The sequence below is a fragment of the Rhamphochromis sp. 'chilingali' genome, assembly GCF_963969265.1.
Source record: "Rhamphochromis sp. 'chilingali' genome assembly, chromosome: 11".
Classification (NCBI taxonomy): Eukaryota; Metazoa; Chordata; class Actinopteri; order Cichliformes; family Cichlidae; genus Rhamphochromis; species Rhamphochromis sp. 'chilingali'.
In genome coordinates this window covers 28438959-28461269 of record NC_137938.1, presented here as the reverse complement: position 1 = coordinate 28461269, position 22311 = coordinate 28438959, and the positions used below count along the sequence as shown (strand labels likewise).

At 39.7% G+C, this 22311-nt stretch overlaps 2 protein-coding genes across 2 annotated transcripts; both read left to right on the top strand.

The window, feature by feature from the left end:
* Positions 1-3216: 3216 nt before the first annotated feature.
* Positions 3217-7029, top strand: cnr2 (cannabinoid receptor 2). The gene is made up of 3 exons (XM_080896802.1): positions 3217-3316; positions 4866-4919; positions 5066-7029. The coding sequence occupies exons 2-3, from the start codon at positions 4874-4876 to the stop codon at positions 6097-6099; spliced, it is 1080 nt and encodes a 359-aa protein (XP_080752928.1). The 5' UTR covers positions 3217-3316; positions 4866-4873; the 3' UTR covers positions 6100-7029.
* Positions 7030-8966: 1937 nt separating this feature from the next.
* Positions 8967-22187, top strand: akirin1 (akirin 1). The gene is made up of 5 exons (XM_080896280.1): positions 8967-9359; positions 18603-18749; positions 20226-20354; positions 21472-21543; positions 21638-22187. Exons 1-5 carry the CDS (start codon positions 9155-9157, stop codon positions 21646-21648), a joined length of 564 nt encoding a protein of 187 aa, XP_080752406.1. The 5' UTR covers positions 8967-9154; the 3' UTR covers positions 21649-22187.
* The last annotated feature ends 124 nt before the right edge of the window (positions 22188-22311 follow it).

Here is a 22311-nt window from a genome sequence, read left to right as displayed (position 1 = left end):
TAATGGATTTAATCCAAATCTGTCTGAAGCAGCAGAGCTGGCCCTGATGTTTGTGTCCAAGGCAATTTCTAAAAATGGATTGTGTAACAGGATGATGCAGTTCAACAGATAATTGAACATTTCAGCTTTTAGTCTGCCCTGTTGTCTGTCGTGTTTATGCTGCACCTGGACAGACAGTGAGCGAGTAGAAATCTTATTGAAGCTGTGCTGCCTGCTCCTAATCACATTTCCTGCTTTCTGTCCTGCTGACTTTATCAGGTCAAAGTAGGAGAAGACACAGCCCGTGCACCAGATATCGCTGCCTTTCCGCGAGACATTTTTTGTTTCCTTTTCTTTTAAAACAGTCATGTAGTAGAACACTAACTCCTTTCCTTCATGAAATTTGATATATTACTTAAATTCGTCAGACCCAGTTACCGACGCATGATTTTCTCTAAATGCTAAAATAGGTTGCTAATTTATTTCAGATTGCCTCGGGTATGTGGTTTAGAGATCTGATTAAATTGTTGTCAAACTAATGCAGCCTATTTTTACCACATGGGACTTAATCTAAATTAAATGACCTCATTGCTGAGTGGACTGCTTGTTGCATTTGTATCTCTAATGAATAATCTTTAAACAAACTTTTAACTTGTCACCTTTAGTCTGATGCTTTTGGCCAGTTTCCTGACTCAGTCATATTGCCTACTGAATCAGGGTTGCCTAGTATTGCCCCCTATGTACTGCCACCAGTACTACAATACAATGGGCGAGTGGACTACTCACATAAAAGGGTTTCAGGTCAAGTGAGTCAGTGCTATCACTATGCAGATAGTATTTGACTAGTTCAATTTCAAAATGCTGAACTGGACACTTGAAATCCTGTCAAAGTAGAGTGGCTCACATTAGAATGAATTTGGTGGTGAAATATAAGGATCAAAAATCAAACATGTAGTCAGATTTATTGAATTGCAACACACACACAGAGGAAAAAACTATAAAGTTGTCTGTTGTACGGGTTTTGATGAATGCTCAATCATCCAGGTAAGGAAATCCCAAAAGTAGCATTTTTAATGTAGAGGCCTTCGGTAAATGGTCTTTGATCATGAGAACTTGCATATTAATGATCAAGGAACTGACCTCATAGCCCATTGTTCATTAAGTTTCAGTCATTGTGCAGATGCATTGTTTATAAAGTTGGGGGAACTTGGAGTGAGCTAAGACTGAAAAAGTCACTTAAATGAGTGATGAAACGTTTCTACCACTGAAAACACTACGCCCAGATGAACATAATCAACTTTTATTTCCTAACAGATTTGTCGCAGTCTGGCGAGGGCAGACTGTATGAATTGACAAGAAGGACCCAAAATGCAGACTCCAAGGAACAGGGAACAAAACTTGAATGTTAACAAAAAGCGAGCCGTTTAATGAGGCTGGTAAAAGGTACAAACAAAAAGCAAGGCAAACTGAAGCAAAATTAACACAAATCTAAACTGGGAAATCTAAACAAACACCTGGTGTAAAGAACATGGCGTGAACAACAGACGACCTGACAAAGAATGACCAGAACACACCGACTAAATACACACAGGAGGATAATGAGGGAAATGGAAACACATGGGGAAACAGCTGACACACATGAACATAAGGACATCACAAGAGGAGAGCAAAACTAAAAACATTGAACATAGGAACATCGGACCTCTGCAAAATAAAACAGGAAACATAATGAGACGCAGACATGACAAACCTGCACTTGACAACGTAAGACACAGACATGAAACACATGAAGGGCAAGGGAGACTTAACAGGGGTTGGAAGACACAAGGGGAATCTAATAACAAATGAAATAGAAAAACTAATGAGCTTAACCATATACTATAAACATCAAAATAAACTAAAACTCAAAACACTGGGTCATAAGACCCAGGATCGTGACAAGATTATTTGTGAGTGCAGAATACACGTTTCATGTCTATCCACATTTAACTGTTCCGTGTTCTTGCACCATATTTGTCATAATATGTGTGCCAGCCAAATGCAGGATGCCAACTTTTACATCTAAAAATCTTTATACGGGTTTGTCGCAATACTGTAGTAACCATCTGTTTTCTTCCACTTATCCAATTCCTGGCTCATGTTGGGGGGGGAGTCTACCCCAGCTCTCATAGGGCAAAAGGCGAGGTACATCCTGGGCAAGTCAGCAGTCTACTGCAGGACAAACAAGAAAACCAAGGAATTAAAGCCATCTTTTTATTATCTACAATTCCTTTACTTCTATAAACTGCAACAAGGTGTTCTTCTAATCCTTCAAGCAATGTTTTATGAGTATAGAATTAATGAGTGAAGCAGGGGTAGGCAACTCCAGGCCTCGAGTGCCGGTGTCCTGCAGGTTTTAGATCCCACCCTAGGTCAACACACCTGAATCAAATGATTAGTTCATTACCAGGTCTCTGGAGAACTTCAAGAAATGCTGAGGCGTCATTTAGCCCTTTAAATCAGCTGTGATGGATCATGGACACATCTAAAACCTCCAGGACACCGGCACTCGAGGCCTGGAGTTGCCTACCCCTGGAGTAAAGCATTAACTAAGTGATCCTGCAGGGACAGGGTATACGCACATATTTCTGTTATGATAGATGTTGTTTTGTCAGATGAATATGAGTAGAAGATAATAACAAAAAGAGGTGGAAAACAATTGCTATTTAAATAGAAATAATCTAATTGAAAGAGGGCTTCACATTGACTAGGACAGTTCAATCTTGACCTTAGGTAGTTCGTTAGAAATAACAAAAGTTCTCTTATTGAGATATTTAGGCACCATAAGAAGCTGTTGGCACTTGCAAAATATGCTGCAAAACCCAATGTGATTATGGCCCACTTCCTCTTTTTTTATGATCATGCTTTTTACACTTAACATTTGATATCTGACACTCAATAATCTTATTGGCTTTTCGCCACAGTCCAACCTCATGAAGCATACTTGAAATATATGAGAGACTTCAAAATTCAAAAGGGTTGATCTTTGAATGATCTACTGGTAATCTCTATTTCTGTTTAAGAAAATATTACGGAAAAAAACAAACAGAAGAAAATTGGAATTTGTGACAGAGAGTGGATAATTGATCAAAAAGTGGGCTTGGTTTTTGTTTTATCTCAGATGTCGTCTAAGCAGCTCCCGCCCCCTCATGTCATCACAGCTATACCCTCCTTGTCTTCTCCCTTCACATGCACACCAGTACTCACGTCTGCTGGTTTGCGTGTCATGCAGCTTCAGCTCTGCGGCTAAGAGGCAGGAAATCAGATATTTCAGTAGTTTGCCAAGAAAGAAGAGAAGGTGAGCTCTAATAACTTTATTTAACACAGTTAAAATTTTTCTCTTACATATGAGATTTAGCAATTTGGTTTAAGTGGCATTTTGCAAGTGTGAAATTGTTAGAAAAAAATATGCTTTCTGCAATATTTCTAATCTAATGTGTAGAGAGTTGACCTGCTGTTTCTGACTTATTTTAATAAAGTCTCTGTTTCCTGCAATACATAAAAGAAGAGTGACTTCAAATAGTAGTTTTATTCTTTTTTTATTCCAATTCTGCCCAAAGGGTTCATGATCTTTTGTAACAATGTGTCAAGGCGCAAAAGTGACTCAAGGGGTTATTGCCACACGACGCTGCGCATGTCACCACAATGTTCATAAAATGTCTCTCAATAAGGATCTTTCTCAATACGTGCTTCCTTTGGCCTCATACATATGCAATTTTTATAGTCTTCACATGGCCGTGTCACAGATACAGTGGAAACAGTATAACGTGGTATAATTGGAACAATGCCACACCTAATCTTATTTATATAATTTCTGAGTGTTTATCAGCTGCTCTAGAAATATATTGCTTCAGGAATATTTTGATTAAACCCTCTGTATTTCATCAGTCATGCTGTTCCCCGCCAAAAAAAAAAAAAAGAACAAAGAAATCCTCAATCTTAAGCCACTTTGTGCAAACATTTAAAGGCAGTTCTTTTCATTTATAACAGCATAATTTACTTCAATGTAATGTTTTTGCCTCAGCTTTCCACAAACCCTTTAATCTATTGATTGCATACAGGCGACGCACTTCACTGGAGATCATTTAATTCAACTGTGACCTTCACCCGCTGATAAAACGACTAAATACAGTCTCCTCTGATTCCACAAGAGGGCACCAACATGGAGCTCCTGTACAGTGACGGCGCAACAGCAGTCTGGAAATATTTCAAAAAAAGCCAGCTAACAAAAACTACATAATTTTATAATGCAGAGTATCCACCCTAGGGGATAAACATTTATGTGATGTGCATAGATGTTCCTGACATGAATGGGAAAGCTAAATGTTTTAGAGATATAGTAGCTGAAATTTCACTATAACACTGAACATATCATGATGAAAAATTGGCTTATTTTTTAACATAACAGGCACAAGGATAGATCTCTGTGTATTTTTAAACTCAATTCAGCCTTCAGTAAAAATCAAAGTGTTTTATGGCTTGCTTGAAACCATGTTCTACCAGGCGACTATCTCTCCCGTAACATCATCAGCTGAAACTGTGATGATCGTGTGTTTGTTTTGGCCTCTAAATGACTTTCTGTCTTGACTCAGAGACGTTTATGTTCCCTTTAAGCTCCAGCTTCAATGTTGACAACAAGATAAAAAAGTAATCCCGTTTTCTGCTTTGTTTGTTTCACCACGGGAAGTTACCTGTCCCGTCCAACCTAATGTGACATACGTCAAAGTGACGGAATCTTAACACATAAAGATGTGAATGAAAGATCAGATTCTGTAGAGACATCTGTGCTTCATAAATAACTTGTAACATTTGTTACAGCTTTTTTGTACTTCATTTCCTAATTATAGTAGCTGGAATGACGGACGGGGAGAAAGCTACTTCTGTAGAGCATGGACACACAGGTAATATCTCATCAACAATAGCTATGCAGCTTTCCATTAATGGTAAAATTCAGTTCTGTGTTATATAAAAAAAAAGGACATCTGTATGTACAGTTGACTGGTCAGCTAAGACTTGTCACGGTACTGATAGTGTTTTTTTCTCCTAGTTAACAAGTCCTGTGTGAATCTGACGTGCTACATGGTCCTGAGTGACGAAGAGAGGAAAGCCATCGGCACCATCTGTTTCCTGGCAGGCCCTGTCACACTACTGGAAAATGTTCTTGTGCTTGGGGTGATTGCTAGCACAGCCACCTTGCGAAAGCGGCCATCCTATCTGTTTATTGGCAGCCTTGCTCTGGCTGATGTCTTTGCCAGTTGTTTCTTCACCATAAGTTTCTTACACTTTCACCTCTTTCATCTCAAAGATGGTCCAGGCGCCTACCTCTTCAAGCTAGGCGGTGTCACCATGGCCTTCTCTGGTTCAGTGGGAAGTTTACTGCTGACTGCTCTGGACCGCTACATCTGCATCTACCACTCCTCGACTTACAAGGTGTTGCTGACACGGCGCAGAGCCCTGCTGAGCCTTCTGATTCTCTGGAGTACAATCATCTTCCTCTCCTTCTTACCTCTAATGGGCTGGAGGTGTTCCACAGGCCTTACTCCACCTTGCTCAAACTTGTTTCCATACATCAATAAGCACTATCAAGCCTTCTGGACCAGCTTCGTCCTTGTGATTCTGGTTCTGATTTTGGGGGCTTATGCTCTCATCCTGTGGAAGGCCCACCGCCATGAGTGCTCAATGACCAGCTTCCAGGGAGCAGCAGGAAAAGCTCAATCTCGCATGAGGATGGATATCCGGTTGGCTCGCACCTTTGGCCTGATTCTGCTCATACTGGTGGGCTGTTGGGTTCCTGTGCTTTCTTTCATGCTAGTAGATGTCTCAGTGATCCTGACCCGAGACCAACAGCGAGCCTTTGCTTTCTGCAGCACCCTCTGTCTGGTCAACTCTTCAGTCAACCCACTGCTGTATGCCCTGCGCTTTCGAGAACTAAGAATTGCTCTTTTGCGGATGCTGCAAAAGCTGTGTTGCAAGGGAAGGTGTAAAAAACTCACAGAAGACTCAAGCCATGGACTACCCTCTGCAGAAGACAACTGTACTGCTTTATCTGACGATGCCCAAGGCCAGAACCACCAGACCTGACTCCATTTCAGAAATGGTCTACAGTCACCAGCTGACCATGAGAAAGTGAAGGAAGCTGAACGTTAAAATAAAAGAGAAGCAATACAGTTCGTGAAACACTTGTTTTCACGACAGCTGTTAGCTAGTGATCAACACCATCACTGTAGATCAGGATAAAATCTGTCTATACAAGGAAATGTCACTTACTGCTTTTTTTTTTATTGTAATTGCGAATAAGCTTGTAAATAAGTAAACAACGCATGATAACAGTACTTGTCAAAACAAAACACAAACCCTGGGAATTACAATGTGACCATTACACATTACTTTAATTATAAGAGATTATAAAGTATGTTGTTGACCATTAATCCGTAATGTTATTACCAGTTAATATGCTTAAAATAGAAAATGATAGTTACACAGAGGACACACGGAGCTTTTTTCAGCATTTTGCAATAACTGCACCCAAAAGATTTAAATGGAAATAAATACCTCTGCACTCAATCAGACTAAGTAAATTGTTTTGTACAAATGTATGCTACTATGTGTTACTAATATTTAAGCACATATAGAGGTCATTTACCTTTGACCTCCATGTTTCCCCTCTTACTACTTTAGCATTCCATGAAATCCTGGTTCCGTGAACTGAACTGCTGACTTTTGGGTTTGCCATTTGTTGCTAGCATGATTCTTTATTTTTCAGTGTATGACCCAGAGCACGCAGGAACAGAGGAAGCAGTGGGTCGCCAATCTGCACATGAATGCCAGGACCCCACAGAATTTCACACAATGCTCACTGCACAAATCCAAGCAGTGTGTAGAGGTGAATGGAGCAGATGTTAGGAAGAGAACGAGCACAGACACTAGAACAGTCTTTGCGATAGTAAAAGCTGGCAGCTGCAGTAGAGCGCACACTGATATGCAGTTACACTCACAGTGACACACAGCGTAACAGAGGTAGATAATCAGAGCTGATGCTTGTTGATTTAGACTTTAGAACACCTATTTCATCCATTGTGTGAACTTATTAAAAATAACACTTGGTCTCGACTCTTTGTATCTTTTTTTAAAGCAAATTACACAAGTACATTTCTTTAATCTGATAAAGTGGGCCCATCTCTGTATCTGTCTTTAAGATGACTAAAGGGACGCTCTCTACCACAGAAGACAATCTGTGAAATTAGCTAGCAGTAAAGCACATGACTGCATTGGAGAAGAAATAGCAGCAGGTGGTGAACGGAACGAGTATGTGGCTTAATTTTTCTCACTACAGCAGCAAAAAGTAGGGCTACACAATTACTGTAAAAATTATAATCTCGGTTACTTCAGGAAGTATTAGGATTGATTATTTTGTGTCATAATCTGACTTCTGAAACGCTGAGAAAAAAAATTGCCTGTTATTCTTCGCCTAACTGAAACCAAAGCGTTTATAAAGAGCCGAATCGGTTTTACAATTCTTGGTAATCAAAGTCTGCCTTCCTTTGATGTTACCTCAAGCTGAAGTAAACCTACCCCCACCTCTAAGGGAGTGAGTTGTAGAGAAGCATGAAAACACACAGCTGTAAAGGAAAGACAAAATGAGAACTGCAAAAAAGAATGCAAAAACAAATTGGTTATTTCTTGGTCATTTTCTTTTACATAATATAAGATGAGCTTTATTGTCACTCCAAGCAAAACTGGAACTGTTGGGAGCCATCGATTTAATCAAATTAAAATTTTAATCATTAGCAAAAATTTAATGTAAAGGATGATCATATGTATACATTCATTTTAAACTAGTCTAAAGTTATAGCCTTGCAATATATAAACAAATAAAGTTATTTTATAAAGATTTGGTGGAAAGTGTTATACAATCAGGTGGTATTTATAAAATTCTTATATTGTTGAGGAAAATGCAATACAATGATTGGAAACTTGACAATAAACAAATGAAGAATACAACAGTGGAGGAAATTAATACATTTTTAAAGATTTACGTCATCATCATCTGCCTCCATCTCACCCTTTACTACATCCATGAACTTTCTCTGTGGTCTTCCTCTTTTTGTCTCCATGTTCAACAGCCTTTTCCAATACATATTCGGTATCTCTTCTCTGCACATATCCAAGCCATCTTAGCCTGGCCTCTCTAATGTTATACCTCTGATATACTTATTTCCAATACTGAAAGTCTTAGTATCTTCAACTCTGCTCGGCCTCCAGTCTTTTTGTTAGTGCCATCATCTCCAAACCACATATCATAGCAGGCCTCAGTATTATCTTGTAAACCTTTTAAACCTTTTCTTTCAGTCTTGCCAAAGTTACTAATGCAATCATGGATAGGTTACTTATTGCCGAGTCTGTGCTTGGTCACTGATGTGTTTTAAGAGATCAGATAGCAAACTATCTCTGTGCGCAAATGTTTGAATGCAAGACATAGCAGATTAAATTTAGATAGATAGTGTGTGTGTGTGACAATAAAGCTCAGTTGTAGAGAATTTATGCTCTAAACTGTTACTTAACCTAATTATTAAACCTATTTAAACCTAACCTAAATATTAAATCTAAATTTTTCCATATGTCGGTAAAAAATTTGGGGTCCGTTTTTAAAATACCTAATTTACCTGAACTCTACGGCGAGACGTCTCGTGAACCTTGAATTTAAGTTCAAGGGAACGGCATCAACATCAACAACAGGGTAAGACAGCCGGAAAACTCAGCCTAGAAGCGCCGTATTAAAAAAGTGAAAACGACAAATTAATCTAGTTAGAATTAATCAAGACATTACAAAAGCAATTCTGGATAAGAATTACATTTCAAATCTGCGAAAAAACACAGAACGATTCGTTGTAAATATTTGAAGACCCCCCTATTTCCGGTAATGGTAGGCTCTGGCTTTGTGACGTTTTAAAAATTCAGCAGGCAGGGTCGGCAGTTGCTTTACTACTGAGAGAAGAAAATCCGTTGTTGTGGAGCGGAAGAAAGGCGAAGAAGAAAACCGAGGAACGTTAAACGTACACACGCACGAGCGTTTAAAGCCCAGCGTTTGCGGGTCGTTTTTCTTCCTGCTTATTATTTTCCGTTTTGTTTAGCTATAATGGCTTGTGGAGCTACGTTAAAGCGGTCGATGGAGTTTGAGGCCCTCCTCAGTCCCCAGTCTCCCAAGCGGAGAAGGTGCAATCCACTACCGGGGACTTCTAGCACTCCGTCCCCTCAAAGATGCAGCCTCCGTCCCGCGGTCGACAGCCCGGCGCATTCGATGTCTCCTCCGGCTACTGGCGGCGAACACAGGCTCACTCCAGGTATGGATTTAGACCAAATTTGACGGCTTTTTCTCCCTTTCAGGGTGGGTGTCATGGGGGAGGGGGTTTGGGTGGAGTGGAATGGATAGCTAGCTACTTGAATGGGGGTTGGAGGCTAAATGTTAGCTTACCTCAGCTAACGTCAGGAAAAGGGAATGTCGTCGCTGATTTACCAGAACAGATCTCGTTACCAATCATAATGAATCAGTATAGGCACCGAAAAGTAGAAGCGACTCTGTAAGTATGGGGCTTGTGGCGTCACTGCAGCTCTCCGTTTTCGTCCTATTCTTTGCTGAGCTGGCTTACATTGGCTAAATTTGTTTTGTCCGTGAAAAAAAAAATTAGATCCAGAGTTGTTCGCTTGGCTAATTCAAACAGTCTATGGCGATAGGGGAAGTTGAATAAACATGACGCCCTTTTACAAGCTTTGCTCAGACAATCTTCAGCCGTGTTACCACGTTCAATTAATATATTTCATTAAACTTTAATTCGTTTAACTAAAACTGGACTGAAAGGACTCAACAGATCTTTCTTCTTTAACCCCTGCTCGTTGGCTCTCCTGCAGACAAATGGCATCACAGCAGCAGCCACATCATTGCAGACTATTAATTAGGAGGTGCCTGGGTAATGTTCCTTAGTTTCAATGCCAGAGTGCCACAATTGTGTTGTATTGAGGTGGGGGTTACCATTATGCACCACAACCATTTCTTTTCCTCCTCAGGCATGGAGGAAGGCATTGTTCATTTCCTTTATGCCTGTACTTCACTCTCCCATTGATTTGAAAATGCAGCTCCATCCACTGTGAGTCTTGGATGGGTGTGTGGGGTGCACAAATAGGCCCAGACTAATTGCTTGTGTATATCCACTGCATCAAGTAGCCTTAATGTATGTGCCAGTCAGTGATATTTGGCAGGATGGCAGCATGAGGCCTAATCAATCGGTTAATTCTGCCAAAAAAAAAGATTGCAAGATTAATTTAGCTCTCTAACTTGCAGAAAACCACACAATTATAAACCCCTAGATTTTTTGGATTTAAACACAAATGTGACTCAGGAGGCAGATAAAGTGTTCTTTTTTGCCTATCATTTGGCAAATACTGAACCCCAAAAACTGCTCCTGATATGTAGAAATTCAAGGCTTTTACTCCTTATTGAACAGTTTGGAACTCACTAGAAAGGTTTTAGCTATAAAACACAAAAGTAAAATTACCAGAACTGAGAAAATCAAATTCACCAGGTCACTGTTGTTGGCCCAGTTGTCTCCTCCATGAAGTAGTTTTAATAAAAAAAAGGCTTAATTATTATTTTTACTTGAGTTATTAAGCAGCTGGAACACGATTTGACTTGATCATTATAGCTATTATTGCTGTTTCTTGCTGGGATTGTGTTACTTGACCTAACTACTGAGTGGGTGTGCATGTCTGTTTTCATTTTCTTTTCCTCCTTGGAACAGCAACATGGATGATGTTAAAACCGAGTGATATTCGAAAAAAGAAATATGCTATTAGTCAGGGTTGTATTCATCAGAACATTAAACCAACGCGACTCCCAGTTTGCACAGTATGCCTGCTGGGCTGCACGTTTGTCTAGTATTGTTTGAACACAACTCTTTGGAATTTAGCTTTCAGTTTTAATTTAAACACCCCAGGATTATGTCTCAGTCTGACCTAATAGAAAGTTTTGGAAACAAGTGAGCAAATACCTACATTTGCTTCCTGATTGGCTTAATATGTATGACTGATAAGAGCTAAAGCTTAATATAGAACTTCTACTTGTGTCTGCCTTTGGGTACTTTTCCTCCATTTGCTATCAGTTCCTCTTGGGTAGATACTGTAATATACTGAAATAATAATACTGAAAATAATACTGAAATACTGAAAATATGTTAAGTTTATTTTGTGACCCAGAAAGATTAATAAGAGTAATTTTAAAACTTAGTAGTGGCCGCCATTGCCGGAAACTGGAGTTTGGCTGGGCCGCGCTATGATTTCTGGGATATGGTGGGCCACGAAGGACACACCCAACCCATCCTTCAAATTCGGGGAAAAGGACGACGCATTTGTCGGCTGCATTCGGAGGAGTCTACGAATTTGGACAGCCTAATCGGTCTACAAATGCGTCCTCAGGAGGATGCAGTCCTTGGTTTTGGACACAGCTATAGAAAACCATCTGGGTGATAATTTGTGATAATTATATGTATAGCAAAAATGTACTGAACATTTTACTGCTTGCAGGCAGCAGCGCTTATTAGTGCAACAATAATGCAAGGTGTTTTCTATAATTCTTCTTCAATGAACTGCTGTCATCTGTCACAAATTGCTAAATTCAAAGTGTGAATGGGCTGATCATCTTGTTGCGTGTGCTATGGAACATAAATTCATGGTGCACAGCAACTTGGGATTCAATTGACTTGTGTGGAAAGGTAGGACAAGTTTAAAAATGATCAAATAAGAACTAATCTCATTGTGCAGTAAGGTTAAATGCACACATTTGAGCTTCTGTTGAAAAGATTCAAGATGGAGTTTCAGCTAGCTTTCATGCTCCCGGTTTCTCATAAAAACGCAACAAAATGTTAACACTTTGGGGGACTCATGCAAAGGGACATAAATGAGGTACCATGAATTTACTTTCAGTAACACTTCCTCATGGTCAGTTCGAGCAAAGAAAACAGTTTTTTGGGTTGTTTGTTTTTTTAATGCCCTACATCAGTACTTTGTGTGGGTTACATTAGTTTATACTGAAATTGTATGTAAAATGTTGATCTAAACCTCATTGAGGTTTGGTTAGGACGCAATCTCTGACAAAGGGGTCTCTGTTGTTGCTGTTGTCTGGACTGTAAGGAAAAAATGTGCTTCATTGTACACATTATTGTATGATGAGGCTGGGGGCAGTGCATGATATTTGTCAGAGATAAGGCGAAGCTGCCCTGTTCCTCATAGATACAGGTGTTTATGGTGGTTGGCTTGCTGTGAAATGTGTTTGATCTCTGTAAATATTAGCAGAAACTAGCCAAAGAATCAGGAGTGTTTTTCGTTTTGAGGGAAGACGGGGCAGTTAAAAACAGTCTTTTTCTTCTTCTGCTGATTTGTTTATTTTGTTTTGTAATTACAGCGTGGCTGTGTTGTAAAAGAATTAGAGTTCAGGAGCTTGGAGTAATGAAGATTTTCCTGCTTTAGAGACACAAAGTCCAGATACCTGATACTAAGCTCATCTTCCCTGAAAGAGGCCTCCCATGGGAGCAGCTCTGCAAGGCTGCCTTTCTGATGTGGTGTGCTAAGCGAAAGCAGCTTTGTATTTAACGAAAGGTCAACTGTCATCCCTCCCACCCAACTCTACCCGCACATGTTTTCCAGCTAGTCAGGTTCTCTCGTGTGCAGACGAGAAGGCAAGAAAACAGGATTGGACGTTGCCAGTGGATCTTTAAGCAATTTCATTTCATACTGTAGATAGGACACCTCTTCTCCTCTGCCAGTCTGGGCTTGTACTTCTGTGAAATTCCCGAAGATGACAAATGAGCGGAGTGTTTTCTTGAGAGGCGTTACTTAAAAGGATAAACTGTGTGGCACTGTTAATTTATAGGTTGGGCAGAAAGCTTCCCAGGTCATAGTTCAAGTGATAACCATAAAAAAGAACATTTAGCATACTATTAGACAATATATCAGGGTCTTTCCTGGCTCAGAATGGGTCTTCGGGTATGACTATGCACCAAAACACAGTCTGAATGTAGTTAAGGCGCCATTGTGTTTCTGTGCAGGAGTAAACTCTGTACTGGTGTTAAATGAAGCCTATTTATCAGAGTGTCTGTACTGACCTAAATGCATAGACATAAAAGGGCTAGTATTGGTAGGAAAAAGTACCAATATGGTGATTTTATTCAATTACATTGATACACTGCTACCAAAACATGTAGGCGCTTTAAACAGATCCCCACACCATTTTCACTTACCAGAGTCACTATATCAAAACAACTTGTAGTGCAGACTATAAGAGCAAATATTAAATATTAAGAGAGAATAAATAGAGAAATTTTGCCCTTTTTTTTGTTCTTCTTTACTTGTTTTAATGTATTATAGGTTATTTTTATGCATTGTATAGACAATAAAAAAAACCACATTATCTTGGTAGTGTATTGTTTTCATTTTAACATGCTGTAGTTATATGTCGTTAAGACTTTTCACAAAGTCTGAAGTAAAGAAAATATCAAAGTTCTGGGAATATCCAAAAGCCTGATTTGTAGTACTGCACTGAGTACCCGCTGTAGTTGGGGTTGTTGTTGTTTGCATACTGTGAATTGGCGTGTCTGCCGTCACTAGGCAGCCAAGCTGTTGATGTTGGACTTGGAGCTACTAAATTTTGAACAGCACCTATGTTTTCTGAATTGCAGGGAGAAGGGGCCAACTCCATACTAGTGTTTTCAGAGCTACAAACACAAGGAAATGCATTTGTTTTTACTGGCAGAGCACTAGCCAACTATTGGCATGATGAGTGAGATAGAAGCAATGAGAGTGTATTGCATGTAACTAGTTTCTACTTAGCTAAACTCTGCCAACCAATCTCACATTGTGTTTTCTACATTATATGTGACACAAAGTGCAGCAACTTTTAAAACATGATTAACAAGAAAAATAAAGGTTTTGGATAGCTTCAAAAAATACATACAAAATACTGCTTTTGTTTTTTAACTTTACTAATTAGTGTTTTGAATGCTTTGGGTGTTGTTTTATATTAGTTGAGTAGTCTGATGTTAGAAAGTCTGATCTCTATGTTAAATGACTAGTTAATTAGTCATCAGAAACCTCCCTACCAGTAAAGCCTTGGTAATACTCTCTTATGGACATGGTTACCTGGAGACCTGATGACCGAGTAGTCATTCTTGTTAGACTTCTTTGAAGTCCACCACCTGGGGCACATGGATGTCAGTGGAGTCACAAAAAACAAACAGGCATACAGACATCTGCACAGACCCTCGTGCTTACTGTGCGATAATATTTACGTGGTTCTGACCTGAACAGATGCTGGTGAACTCGTGGACGTGGAGAGTATAATCTTACATCACAACCTACTTCCCAACATTCGAGATATTTGAAACCTACCTCCCCTACCGCCCTTTACGGGTGGAGGGTAAAATGAAGTGAGTCAGCTTTGTTTTCTCTCCACCATGTCCATGTCTAGCCGATCTTCTGCATATTCACTGCTTAGCCCTTCAGCTTCTCTACAGTGTTGCTCTGGCTTCCGGAAGTCTCTGTGATTGATTGCTTGGTCTAGTTGTGGCAGGGTCATTGTTGCCAAGCAACCCTGTTGAGGCACTGGCAGTTGGCAAAGCTTTAAGTGACATACAGCAGGAGAGGGGTTTCACTTGTCATTTAGATGAAAAGACCAGTGATCAGTGGATACTGTATGCATACAAAGCATGCACTCAGAGGATTGTGTTCTCACTGATACTCTTAATTGATGATATTAAATGGCTAAGGTTTTTGGAGTGACTGTGGTTGAGTGGATCATCGGCTAATTGGAAGGTTGGTGGTTCAATCCCTGGCTGTTTCAGTCTGCTTGCCAGAGTATCCTTGGGCAAGGTACTAAACCCCAAGTTCAGTCTTCATATATGTTCAGTCAATGTGAATGTTAGAAAGTACTTGGATATAAAAAGTAGCACTCATATGACTGTCTGTATGAATAGGTGAATGAGTTGTGTTGTATAAAGAGCTTTGAGTGCTGAAGTAGACTAGAAAAGTGCTATATAAGAACCAGTCCATTTGAACTCTTCAACACATTTGACTTTAAGCGTCTGGCCTTGTCTTCTCACACATATTCATGCAGGCTTTGTTTGATCAAATGTCAGTTTGAGTTCCCTTTACAAGTGGAAGGTTTCCCCTAGTAAACTGGTTCGTGGAGATCTGTAGATCTACCAAGTGGCACTTGGTAGAACTCATAGTAAAGGCTAAAAAAATAATTTCAGCTATTCTTTTGGCTTCCAAGAATTAAGTTTGCCATGATAAAAATTATTAATTCTGTTTTTTCCTTTCAGCACATCCTTTACTTTTGGGCCTCCATAAAACCCTGCCAGGTTGTTGAATGTTTAGTTCATTTCACACTTTATTTTTCAGCAACTAATATAACTTGATGTTTGATTTGTCTTCAGGACAGCTTCAGCATTTTGCCGTTTCTGCAGTTTGTTGTCAAACTTCTTCAACTTCAGTGGTTTTTAAATGGCATCAAAACAGTGATCTGCTTAAACATTGTCCCACATCCCTTTTCTCTTCATACAGCTGATACGAAGCTGCAGAGCCTCTGTTGCCTGTAAGATGACATTGTTCTGTTTGCAGTGACGATGTTTTATTAGTCGCTAAACAAAAAAGTGCCTTCTAGATTGGTCTGATGGTGTTTATGCTCAGAGGGTTTAGAGGCGCGACTACATCCAACAGGAGGATGCATCTCGGAGGACAACAGTTCACCGCACAACCGTATAGAACGCAGTAAATCCTCTGGGTCTCCTCAGGTCTAAACAAGCATATTGATGAGTGGGTTGAAGTGAAAGAATGGCTTCTTACTCTATCCCCAGCCAAAATAAACAAGGCACTTTTCCTCATATAGAGATGCAGAGTGTGTCGAGACTTTATCTTATTCGACTTACAGAAAACTTTACTCTCTCTATATTCTGTTATCAGCTCAGTTTCAGGCCCCTGTGTAGATCTCACCCCACCCCGCCACTTGTTATGTGAGCATGCAGGCCATGATATTAGCTGTTTTTAACACTGGACAGCAGATTAACATAGACTTCATTCTGAGGAAAGGTGCTAGTCGATAAGTTCTTAGATACTGTACAGGAACAAAATTTACTTGTTGTGACACAACTTAAGGAAGAGATGGACATCCATGAATTAGTAGAGTGTGACACTTTTTTACCTTTCATGTCAAGGTGAACTTGAGGTATTGTGTTTGGGATTATTTTGTCCAACTAACAACCTGAAAGTGTCAGATGGTAAACCTTAAAAAGCAGCACATTTTTCTTACTTGCATTAATATACTGGTGCCAAGTAGAGCAGGGCGATATGACCAAAAATATTTATCACGATATACATTTAAAAATTTGCGATAACGATATAACTGACAATATAATTGACACCAGACAAAATACTTTACAACTCCACAACTTTATTAGTGCAAAAAAAACCCATCAATGTATTTTCACTTAAACAAGCAGCTGTTTTTTATGTGCATTAAAGTTATATAAAAATGTAACAGTGCAAATTCCTCGCTGACAGTTTAACCAAAAGGCATTTCAGTGGAAACTGGCCGACACATCCTCAGCATAACCATGTATAATATGCACAAAACTTAAAAAGAGGTTATACACACACAATACGGTAATATTATGTTTAAGCGCAGTACGTATCACTCCGCCTACGATAGCCGTAATGCTCCGACAATCCATCAAGCGGTGCTCAGCAAAGTCGTACTGAAACATTTGACAGATTTTCGAGCGCCGTGCACATAAAATCGTTTCCAGGTCATCATCATAATAATAATAATAATAATAATAATGGATACTTTATTGATCCCCATGGGGAAATTACTTGTTTTTCTCTGCATTTGACCCATTCACTCAGTGAAGCAGTGGGCAGCCCACTAAGCAGGCGCCCGGGGAGCAGTGTGTAGGGACGGTACCTTGCTCAGGGGTACCTCAGGGTAGCCGTTAAGTGGATTCGAACCGCCGACCTTCCGATCATGGGGCGACCACTTTACCTACTGAGCTATCCCTGCCCCTGCCAGTAAACACAACCAGAGTTCATACATAAGGCACACGGGATTATAAGGGGCTCTGTCGACTTTCAGAAAAATCAAAGGATTGATTTTAAGTGCGCCGTATTTTCCAAACAATACGGTAATACCGGCCCGCTAGCATGCGCTACCAAAAATAGTGCTTTGTTGTGTATCTGACGGACGAAAGCTAAACCAGTTCCACACCAGTGAAGCTGCAGCATTTTTACAAACCAGTTTTGGTTCATCCGTTTCATTTTACGAAGCTTACTGGAAAAACGACTTAAACTTGTTGGTTAAATCTTTGACTTTAGTTAAAAAGAAAAAGGCTGCTTTTTTTGTTTCCTTTATGGGAGATTTTGATTTAGTGAGTTAATAACCTGTTAAATTATGTGACCCCATCTTTATATTTTATTTTCACTATGTATGAAAGTTGCTAATATGTAAGAAATATCTGTTCTCTGAATCTGTAATATATGGTGCATTTTGTTTGTATGTTTATATTACTAATAAAAAAATAAAATAAAAAAAGTTTCATTTTATGATCCGCTTTCGCTCTTCTCATTCTGCGTCGCCGCAATGTGCGTATGTAAACAAAGGCACTGCGCATGCGCTTTTTACCCATATTCTATCGCGATATTTCATTTTCCTATCGTTGCCCAAAATTACACCGGTATTACCGTGAACGGTATGATATAGCCCAGCCCTAGTGCCAAGTAATATTTTTTGATAAGACTGACTTATAGATGCACAGTATATAGCTGGCCTGTTACTGTACTTATGTTTCTCTTAGGCTAAAAATGCATGACTCATGCAGCTTGTACAACAATACTAATCACTTTGTACTGCATTTTCACAAAAACTGCTAAACAGACTATAGAAGGACAATGGTTGGGTACCTTGGTAAAGAAGTGATTTCTGTTGCTGTTTAGGTCTGAGCATTTGCACTAGTTGTAACTTGGCTTCACACACTGCTATTATGGAAACTGTATGAAAGAGAAGTGAAAATGATAGTCATAAGATTTAAAAACCAAAAAAGACCTTGTTTGGCTGTGTATGTGTTACAGCTGTGTTAGTCATGTTATTAATGTCAATCTAGTGCACATCTGTTCCTTCTGTCAATATTTTAGCCTATATTGGCTAACAGAGAACACATGGAAAGTGTTTGTTTTTGTTTTTTTCTCCTGGGTTTTTTTCTTTTGTTTTTTCGCTGGATTATATTAACTTTGCTTTGTGGTTGATCTTGAATTTAACAACAGAACAGATTAATGAAAATAAGCAGGGTTTTTTCCTGGAACAAATCTATGTGCGAAAAACAAAAGTTGGCTTATTCTGCTATTTAAATGTGGACATTTAAAGTTTGCATCAAATACTTCTAGATAATTTACACTGACCATCATTTCTACGATCAAATGTCTCAGTGTTGGGAGCATGTGTGAGTAAGTTTTTAATCCTGTTTTTCTTGTTTCCTGTTTGCCCCCCGCAGAGCAAATCTTCCAGAACCTCCGTCAGGAGTACAGCAGGATCCAGAGGCGGCGGCAACTGGAAGGGGCCTTCAACCAGACTGAGGCCTGTAGCTCCAGTGATGCCCCCAGCCCCAGCTCCTCTCTCAATGCTCCCAGCTCCCCACCAGGTAGGAGACGTAATAAACTTGGTTTTCTGCACCATGCATTTTTTTCCTTTTTTCCCCCCTTTCTGGTAAGCATAAAGACAAATAAATAAATAAATAAAACACACAACTGCACAACACACTCACTGCACAATTTCAAGAAAGGCAGATAAACTGTTTCCAAGTGTTGATGAGAGATGTTGACTTCTGCGTGGGGCTGGGTGACTTGCTCCGTGCTCCTGTTGTTGCATAGAAACACGCCAATTTGAAAGCATACAGGAGTCAGGGCATGAGCTTCTTTACATGTAGCCATGCATGCCAAGATACCTCAGTGTTGCAAGTGTTTGTTATATGTGGATGTTTTATAGAGGGGAAGATGGACTTAATTAATATCATTGTCAATAATATACTTTATCATTGGTGAAATAAGATAGCTTGCCAGTTTAGACAGTTTCTATCAGCGCCACGTTGATCATTGTTGATCGCCATCATCATCACCCTTTGACATAACTTTACTTCTGTCCCAAATCTAACCTGCTGCTGGTGAGTCACTCTTATCCACTAGATACGATAAAAGTTTGGGTGAACACAGAGAATACATGCATCATGGGCATATTATCCAAGTGCTGTTGACTGTAACGTATGTGTTTCAGTTGGAAATTTTTTTTTAGATTAACATTAGATTATTTAAATACATACATAATTTAAAGAGACCTGTCATGTTATTACATGGTCAGGAGGAAAAAGACCCTTGTGACTTTGCACTATACAAATACAATAAAATAGAATTAAATCTGAAGCTCATAGATCAGATTCACTAAAAGAGTTGACTTTTTCCCCTCCTCGTCTGCTTTGTGCAGCTTGATGTGGCTTCCATAAAAAAAAATTGGCCCACTGCTATTTTATGTGATGCAATGCATCAGATGTGATGGAATTACAGGCATTGTTTCAAGTTGTTCCATTCAGCAGTGGTTACATTATCAGTTTGGTGCATAAAGTAAAAAAAAAAAAAAAAATCCCAGTGACTGTGTGTAATCCAAGCCTCAGGGCTTTGGGTCTGTGTGCTGTGTGACTCTATGCAGGACGACCTCGTAGATCACAATGACTGCACTGTTACTAACCTGGCCTCTTTCTGTCTGCGAGGCCACTGTTTTAACCTTCATCCCCACTCTGCCATCCTCCACTGTGACTTACAAACATTTTAATCTATCTGGCTCATAGCAGACCTCAAAGATCACTTTGTAATGAATCACCGAGCTAAAGCCGGCTCCAGTTTGAGCCTGGCAGAGACGCTGGGGAGACTCAGAAAGAGGCAGCATTAGTGTTGCATGACCCTCCTGGTCTTTCTGAGGTGAGAGAGGACACAGAGCTGTAATTCTGCAGCCAGCTGAGCAGCTATTAGCTTAGAGAGGATGTTTCTGCCCATGACTGGGTATTGCACCATAGATGTGATTCTGCCTTATTTATAGCTGATCTGATTTGTTTTGCTTTTTTCCTCAGGTGCCTCAAGGAAGGACCAGCCTTCGTTTACGCTGAGGCAGGTGAGCTACCTGTGTGAGCGCCTGCTCAAAGACCACGAGGAGAAGATCCGGGAGGAGTACGAACAGATCCTTAATACAAAACTTGCAGGTAAAAAAATCCTCCTTAATAATAAAATTGAAACAACTCTAATATGAACAGTGCCCTTTATATTCCGGGGATGATGTACAGTCAATGTGACAAGCATTCGTCTTTAGTATTTCTCAGATTTTCACGACTAAGCGTTTACAGTGTGTAGCTTCCTGGGAGTTTAAATGTGCTATTAAATCCCAAGATGAATATTTTATAACAGCTGGAGGGAACAAAGACATAAAGAGGATATAAAATGTCTTTTGGCAACAAAAGCAAATCTGCATTCATTTGAGTATGTCTGCTTTAAAACGGTTAATTTAATAAAAAAAAAGTGTGCTCTCTGTTTTGACTCAGGCCTGAGTGTTTGGAGGGTTTATAAACTTCCAAATTCCAGCTTGGGCTTGTTGTATACAGGAAGTGAGACGATCTGCTACATATCACACATTATGTTTATTAAAAGCAGTGTTGACTGTTGCACACAAAAGTACGTTACTTCTTTTCTTCCTGTAAACGAAAACTTGTTAAGCTTGTCTTTACTTTTGCATTGCTCTGTGACATGGCCCCAGGTGCATTATCACATAGTGTGCAGCCCCTCACACTAACACAAATGCCTGTGCTAATGAGAACACACAGGGTCTTTGCTCTATCGAGGCCGAAAGCCACACAGAACAGTGTTGCAGGGGTCAGCAAACACTCTGCTTTAACGTCACTCTGGGTTCTTGGTTGCTACGTTTGTACTGGCTTGCTGTCAGTTCTAGGAAAGTGGCAATGTCATTGTTAGCAGCTATTTGTGGTCTGAGCCAAACCGTTTGTACTTTACTGATATTTTTGTCCTTCCATTGAGTATAACTCAAAGTAATGGTTATCTGCGCTGCTCTAAAGTTGACTTTTCCTCCTCCACATAACTACAGGGAGCCGATTGTAGCAGAGGTACACTGATTAAAACGGTGTCGGTGAGGTTTAGTAGTTCTACTGATGCTTTATTATGGACAGTTTTTATTAAAAGACCTGGAAATGTGATTGTGAATCAGTTTTCAGGTACTTAGCTTAATGAAAATGAAGACTCGTTCCTCCACCCATTTGATGTTTGCAGAATGTGGCACACACCCTCACCTCCATCCTCTTCTCTTTTCAGAACAATATGAATCTTTTGTAAAATTCACACAAGACCAGATAATGCGAAGATACGGAGCTCGACCTGCTAGTTGTGAGTACTGTTATCTTTATTTACTTTGTTTTTAAGTCTGTTCTCAGTTAAAAAGGACTGCCTCTCTTAAAATAACAACTATTTTGTATTTCAGATGTGTCCTGAGCTCACATCCGTGTGATCCCGGCTTCCTCTAATAAGATGGCTGCTCTTCTACTGCCTCCTTCCAGTTGATTTACATTTTATTTCCCTATCACCGCCCCCTCGTCCCTTCTCAAACTGTTTGGGTGCCATGATTTATCCACTTTTTAATCCAGAAGTTGGTTTCTTACTTCAAAATTATTGCTGCTGGCCAAACTTAGAAAAGTCTGAGAGAAAATCTGTATGAAGCCCGCTATCTTTTGTTTGTTTTGTTGTTTGTTTGTTTTTTTTCTTTCCCCTTCTCTTTTATTTTTTTTTAAATATGCTTTTCTGGACTTCCTCACTAAAGCAGATGTTTGTTGAATCTCTTGCCAGCGCTGTAGAAAAAGCTTATTGGCTTGTGACCGTTCTGTATAACCTTCCAGCAGCTGTATCTACTGGCTCCTGCTTCTCACCTTGTCCCACTTTACTGTCCCCCCTTTCCCAACCTCCCTCCTCACAAAACTTACCCAAAATGTGGATTTTTCTCCCTTTTGAAAAAAATAAAAGTTCTGTGACTAAAACATGTTGTCTGGGTGTTTCTTTAAAGCTCCATATTTATATTAATGTGCACATTAAGCCACAACATCTCATCATAAGGTCAGTAATAGTTGCTCTTTTGTGACATGTTGACCATAAAATATGCTT

Coding starts and splice junctions, on each gene's coding strand:
- cnr2 (XM_080896802.1), top strand. CDS start 4,874: ATGACGGACGGGGAGAAAGCTACTTCTGTAGAGCATGGACACACAG. Junction 4,920..5,065: donor TGTAGAGCATGGACACACAG/GTAATATCTCAT, acceptor TTTTTCTCCTAG/TTAACAAGTCCTGTGTGAAT.
- akirin1 (XM_080896280.1), top strand. CDS start 9,155: ATGGCTTGTGGAGCTACGTTAAAGCGGTCGATGGAGTTTGAGGCCCTC. Junction 9,360..18,602: donor CGAACACAGGCTCACTCCAG/GTATGGATTTAG, acceptor TGCCCCCCGCAG/AGCAAATCTTCCAGAACCTC. Junction 20,355..21,471: donor CCTTAATACAAAACTTGCAG/GTAAAAAAATCC, acceptor TTCTCTTTTCAG/AACAATATGAATCTTTTGTA.